The sequence below is a fragment of the Buteo buteo genome, chromosome 30 (genome assembly GCF_964188355.1).
Source record: "Buteo buteo chromosome 30, bButBut1.hap1.1, whole genome shotgun sequence".
NCBI lineage: Eukaryota > Metazoa > Chordata > Aves > Accipitriformes > Accipitridae > Buteo > Buteo buteo.
Genome location: NC_134200.1, coordinates 1,819,421 through 1,826,100, shown reverse-complemented (window position 1 = coordinate 1,826,100; position 6,680 = coordinate 1,819,421). Strand labels below are relative to the sequence as shown.

Sequence of the window (6,680 nt, the reverse complement as noted above, 5' to 3'; positions counted from 1 at the left end):
TGAGGATTTCTTGGCTGGGCAAAGGCATGTGAGTAATCCAGCCGCTATGTGGGAACAAAGCATAAGTTTACAAAATACTGGAGCAGACAAGGACGCTGTGTCCTCGTACGCTGGGAAAAAGGAAGATAAGAAGAGCCTGACAAACAACACCTGGATGCTGAAGAATGAGACAAGTAACTGCTGGACGCCTCGTGAAGAAGCTTGCACAGCCAGTAGAGATTAAGATAGTGTCGCGTGAAATGGGGTATTGTACCAATTAGAGTACTGTATAAGGCGCGTGGACAAGTCAGTTTTGTATAAATGTCAGAATGTCTGAATAGTAAATGAGCAAGATGTTAACTCACATTGAGTGTGACTCTTGACTACGGCCGTTTTTCCCGACACTCATGTAACCCCTGGTTTGTGCAGGGTCCTGCAGCCACACTCCCAGGGCACACCTACTCCTCCTCCACCTACAGACATCAACTGCTTTCCATTGCTGGGCCCAGGCATGGTTGTAAGGATTTGCTAAAGCCCTGAACCATCACTTGGATTCTCACTGACTTTCCTCCACCCTCTCTCGCATCACTACACACCTCCAGTCACTGCCTAATCACTACTGAGAAGTTAAGCAGCTCTCAAGGCTTTCCTCAGGTAATGACCATGTTTCTCCATTCATCATTCATGGATCCAAGAAACATCAGTTGAGGTAACACCTCAAGATGCGTGAGGGGACGACCTCCCTGAGGCACCTCTGTGCTCTTGGAGCTCTGAGTGCTTTTGCAAGTCTCCAGGAGTTCATTTGGTGCCATGAATTTGGTGTTCTGTTCTTGAAACACAAAGCCTTGAGCTGATCCAGACTCCCTCAGGGTGGCCGATTGTAGCACAGCAATTCTTCATGTTGATATATTTATTTATTTCATTCCTGTCATACATTCTTACTTGACAAGGTACCTATTGATTTCACGGTGTATAACCTCTGGCATGAAGTTATTAGACCAATGATTTTTCTCTCATTGCTAACTGTTAACATTTAATGGCAAGACCTCTCTCCTGAGGGGAATGCTTCTTTGCATGGGTACTTGGAGAGATCATTCTTGTGCTTGGAGGAGGCTGTCCTGTCAGGCCTGTCAGATTTGCTCATGCTCCTTCACCCTTCAGAGCTGCTTCTCATGGCACCAACTCTATAACTCAAAGATTTCTCCTCTGGACTCCAGAGTCCGTTCTCTGCTGCTGGCCTCCCTCACTGCCCTTTGGTGTCTGAGACCCCACTGTTTCCTGGTCATGACAGACAAGGCTGACACTGGTGATCACATCCTGACCAGCTTGTCCTTGTGGGCCAGGGTCCAGGTGAGCATCAGGCTTGTTGACCCACCTAGTAGCTCTGTTAAGAAGTTGCACCAAGATCCTTCAGGCTGTTGGCACCCTGTTGCTTTGCCTGGCCAGTGAATGCCAGGGCACTTCCAGTCCCCCATAGGCACCTGATCATTAACCTGGAGACTTCCTCGGCTGCTGACAAAAGACCTTTTCTCTTTCCTCTCCCATGATCAAGTAGTTTGTAACTGCCAGCACAATGTCACTGTTGCTGACTCCTCTGATCCTCAGTGACAAAAGCTAACGCAACCTGTTGCCTGTCCTATAGAGGATTTCCATAAATCCAAGCTTCCCCTTCATGCACAGGGCATCCACCCTTCTCCTCTTTATTGCCTCCATGCTACACTTCCTGGGGTTCCAGCAATGTAAAGGGACATAAGATTTTCTGTACAATTCTCCCCTTATAGACCTAGACCTAAGGAAGAGCATTTTAAATGTTGCCTCACAGAGTCTGAGTGCCTTCCTTACTGGGATCAGAATAGACCAGCACTTCCTGGTGAAAAACACTCCCTCAGTACCCTTGATTGCAGCCCCTTTGGTCCCATGGACTGGTAAGGGTTGTGGTTTGCTGGGTAAGCCCTGGCGTGATCCTCATCCACCGCTGGTTGTTCCCCTTTCCCTTCCAGAGTCCTGCCTCAAGGCAGAAAGGCCTGGGAGACCTTGCTGGTGGTAACTGAGGCAAAGACGACATAGGCAGTCTCAGACCTCCCTACACCTTCTCTCACTTAATGGAGCAGTGGTCCCGTAGTATCTCTCTTTCTTCTTGAACTGTTCCTGATGTAGCAGCAGCTCATCTTGGTGCCCTTGAATTCCCTTTTGAGTTTCAGCTGAGTTTTGGTATGAAGTATGGCTGTGCTTTGAGGATGCTGTTTTTGAAGGCAAGATATACCCAGGAAAACTGTTCAAATGCGTGGGCTGTTCCTTGGTTGGATCATCAAGGGAGTGAGAAAGGACGCCAGTGTGATGTGTTTTGTGATCATGGAATGCCTGCAGCTAATGGGTAGAAGAAGGGACAGAATTTGCCTCTCTGATGGCACCTGATGACTGGTGCCTCTGACTGACGGCAACCGTCAATGGCACAAAGACGCCAAATCATGCTCTCCGAGATGCCATCTGGGGTGTCTGTCACACACCCTCCCTGAAGGAGAATTGCTTTTGGTGTTGGACCTGTGATTTCCATGCCAGCCCTGGCATCTCCTGTAGCTTTGTGGGCCTGGATCTGAACCGTGAACTGAGTAGCTGCTCTGAATTCTGAAACCCACTGTGGGGCTGAACATGACACAACTGCCAGTACATTCAGTCAAAGTCTCGTAAATCCAACAGATGGAGAAGAGGAAGAGAGACTGAGCTCTCCCTATGACACATGACTCCATTTGGTCAGAGGAATACCTATATAGGCCACCCTGAACATCATGAGGAGGGACAGGTTCCTTTGCCCTTAATTTGGGCATCAAATGTAATTACAGTTGGCCAAAAGAATTTCCAGGAGCTGCCAGGAAGAAGAGGCACTCAGATGTTGTCCTGTCTCTATATCAGCCTGCACATAACTTGAATCTGTCTCTATAACCTGCACATCTCTCTGACCACCTCTGGCACCTCCAATGTCACCAGACATTTGCATCTGAACACCGCACTCCTGGCCTCCACCACCATTAGTTAGCGTGGGAGCTGAGACAAGGAGCTGACACAAGGAGCTGACATGTAGGTGCCTCTTTAATGCAGACCTGCACTGAGGCAAGAGGAATCCCATCTTAAGTGGGTTTGTGGTGGGCATGGGAGGGTGCTGAGTCCACTTCAAGCCCCAGGACTACAATCCCAGCATGGGATGCCTCCATGGACTCAGCTGACTCCCTTCCCTCAGAAGGGGTTAACGAGATCCCTGCCTGTCAGTGTCTGCGTGTCCTGCCCAATGATGGCACAAGAAAGAGGCTGCCCAGGGAAGTGGTTCAATGACCCTACGTGGAGGTATTTAAAATACACGGTGTTTAGGGACATGGTTTAGTGGTGGAATTGCTGGTGTTAAGTTCACCGTTGGACTTGGTGATCTTAAGGGTCTTTTCCAACCTCAGTGATTCTCTGATTCTCAGAAAAGTTGATTCTTGGACCCAAGTCTGTCTCTCAGCAGAGCAATGACCCTGCTGGAAAGCAGTGTCTCTCCCCAGGTGCGGGAGGGAACATCAGTGATTGCTTCAGCCTGTTTCCCAGCAGGTTCCCCTGGAGGCCCAGGGACACCTGGAGGGAGCCCAGAGGGGGCAGAGAAAGTGCTGCCTTGGGCTGGTCCTCTGCTGCTGAGCTGGGCTGGGCTCCTGGGACAGAGGGAGCTCCTGGCAAGCAGGCAGCGCTGCAGAGAGACAGCTCTGCCCAGGAGCAGGGCTGGGGGCACTGCCTGCAGGCATCGAGAGGAGACCTGCAAGGCAGAGAGAGCTTAAAGGCAGCGTGGAGTGGGAGGATGCTGAGAGCTCACTGCGGGAGAAATCTTCACAGCCCTCTGCACGGTGAGTCTGTGGGTGCAGGGCAATAGAGCTTCAGTTCCTGCAGGGATCTCCGAACACTGGCACAGCTGACAGTGTATAGGATTTGGCAGGACTGTCTTTGATTCTCTGTTGTAGAGGAGAAGGGTGTGCTCCAGAGCAGGCTTCCCTGCTGCCCTGTCAGAGGGACAGGGCATGAGGGCTGCCTTCTCCTGGCACCAGCTGCAGGGCTGTGAAGCCGGGTGTGCATGCAGGGGTGCCCAGGGCTGTCCTTCAGAGCAGGGTCCTGGTGTTTCAGGGGCTGAGTGGTGGAGCAGGGACTTTGCTGCCTGCCAGGGTCAGCACTCAGCCTGCGCAGGGAGCTCCCCATGACAGTGTGGGGAGAAGGTGTGGGTGAAAGAAACGACCCCTGGAAGGGCAGAGCAGGGTGCTTCTGCTGTTGACAGCATGCTGCGTGGGTCAGGTTTGCTCACAGCTTAAGCTTGGGCATGGATTTTGGAGAAGAACGTCAAGGCAGCATTTACCTTTAAGGTAAGGAGTCTTTGCTATGAATTTTTATCATCCTCGTCAGTGGTTTTGCAGTATGAGACTAAAATTTGTTTCTCCCCTCTGGAGAAGGCACCGAGATCCCAGTTGTTCTTAGGACTTGTTCTCAAGTGCTCCTTAACCCCTGCACACACAGAGATGCCCCTGGGCAGTTCCCAGCGGCCAGGAGGGGTCTGCAGGGCAGAGCTGAGCACACAGCGGGTGGGATGGGGTCTGTGAGCAGGGACAGGGAGGTGACAAGGGGATGGAGAAGCGGCTGCTGACAGGGAGAGCTCCAGGCAGCAGAGACAGGGGCAGGGAGTGAGACAGAACTGCTCCCAGAAATGCCATGGGAGGGGGGGATTCAGGCACCTCCCTGCCATCACCGGAGAAAACCAGAAGATCCTCTCTCCATATGGCCATGGGGACTCAGTCACCTTCTCAGTGGCCTCAGCCCTGAAAAGAAATTATCAAACACCCTACCATCTGTCCCTGTCCTGCCTCCATATACAGCAGCTCTGTGACATCTGTCCAAGTTCCTCCTCCTGTCTCTACTCCTCTTGTTTGTATCAGTGGACTGGGATGGGAGGTAGGATTCAGATGCACTACACAGAATGAGCCTGGGGGTATTGCCATGCAGAATTGTCCATGGGAGTAAACTGTCCCAATCCCCTCCTAATCCCCAGGCTCCCATTGCTAGAAATTAGAAACCTCTCCCTTCAGGACAACGCATCTTTAGGACATATGCTTCTTTCCCTGCCAAAAGCACTCCTTAATTTTGCTGGAAAAAACAGAACAAAGTGCACCAAAAAAAATCCCCTCAGATTTTGTCTTCTTTTGGTTGAATTGGAAGAGTCAATGATGAAAAGCTCGATGATCTAATCAGCTGATTTAATCTGATATCATCCCATGTCCCTACTTACCTCCTGCTTTAGGGCAGGACCGACTCCCCGGTAGCCCACAGCAGAGCCCGTTGCTCCCAGTGGCACCTTCAGCCAGCATCAAGCAGAGCTCATGAAAGAAACCTGCCAAAGGTCCTTCTGAAATACGAGAGGCAGCTTCAGTGGGGTTTCTAAGAGAAATGCATTACCTTTAACTCAGAGAAGTCTCTTCTAACTTGTCAATGACTCTTCCCTCATGAACAGTGCCCCATGCCCAGAGGAAGCTAATGTCCAACAGCAGCTCCAGCACCGAGTTCCTCCTCCTGGCATTCATGGACACGCGACAGCTGCAGCTCGTGCACTTCTGGCTCTTCCTGGGCATCTACCTGGCTGCCCTCCTGGCCAACGGCCTCATCATCACTGCCGTAGCCTGCGACCACCGCCTCCACACCCCCATGTACTTCTTCCTCCTCAACCTCTCCCTCCTCGACCTGGGCTCCATCTCCACCACTGTCCCCAAATCCATGGCCAATTCCCTGTGCGACACCAGGGCCATCTCCTACTGGGGATGTGCTGCACAGGTCTTTTTCTTTCTCTTCTTGATCACAGCGGAATATTCTCTCCTCACCATCATGGCCTACGACCGCTACGTTGCCATCTGCCAACCCCTGCACTACGGGACCCTCCTGGGCAGCAGAGCTTGTGTCCACATGGCAGCAGCTGCCTGGGGCAGTGGGTTTCTCAGTGCTGTGCTGCACACGGCCAATACATTTTCACTACCGCTCTGTCAGGGCAATGTTCTGGGCCAGTTCTTCTGTGAAATCCCCCAGATCCTCAAGCTCTCCTGCTCACGCTCCTACCTCAGGGAAGTTGGGCTTCTTGTGCTTAGTGCCTGTTTAGCATTTGGTTGTTTTGTTTTCATTCTTTTCTCCTATGTGCAGATCTTCAGGGCTGTGCTGAGGATCCCCTCTGAGCAGGGACGCCACAAAGCCTTTTCCACGTGCCTCCCTCACCTGGCCGTGGTCTCCCTGTTTATCAGCACTGCAGTGTTTGCCTACTTGAAGCCCCCCTCCATCTCCTCCCCATCCCTCAATCTGGTGATGGCAGTTCTGTACTCGGTGGTGCCTCCAGCAGTGAACCCCCTCCTCTACAGCATGAGGAACCAGGAGATCAAGGATGCCCTGAGGAAAACGATGAGCGGGTGCTTTTCAGAAGCAATTAACTTTCGTTTTGCAGAGCACTCCTAATGTAACTCATTACAGGCTGTCGTGGTTTAACCCCAGCCAGCAACTAAGCACCATGCTGCTGCTCACTCAGTCCCCCCACATCCAGTGGGATGGGTGAGAAAATCGGGAAAAGAAGAGAAACTCGTGGGTTGAGATAAGAACGGTTTAATAGAACAGAAAAGAAGAAGCTAATAATGATAACGATAACACTAATAGAATGACAA

The 6,680-nt window shown here is 51.4% G+C and overlaps 1 protein-coding gene across 1 annotated transcript; it reads left to right on the top strand.

The window, feature by feature from the left end:
- Window positions 1-5,427: 5,427 nt before the first annotated feature.
- Window positions 5,428-6,477, top strand: LOC142025782 (olfactory receptor 14J1-like). The gene has a single exon (XM_075018467.1). It carries the CDS (start codon window positions 5,518-5,520, stop codon window positions 6,475-6,477), a length of 960 nt encoding a protein of 319 aa, XP_074874568.1. The 5' UTR covers window positions 5,428-5,517.
- The last annotated feature ends 203 nt before the right edge of the window (window positions 6,478-6,680 follow it).

What these genes read in the sequence shown, in the direction of transcription:
- LOC142025782 (XM_075018467.1), top strand. Translation starts at nt 5,518, where the DNA reads ATGTCCAACAGCAGCTCCAGCACCGAGTTCCTCCTCCTGGCATTCATG.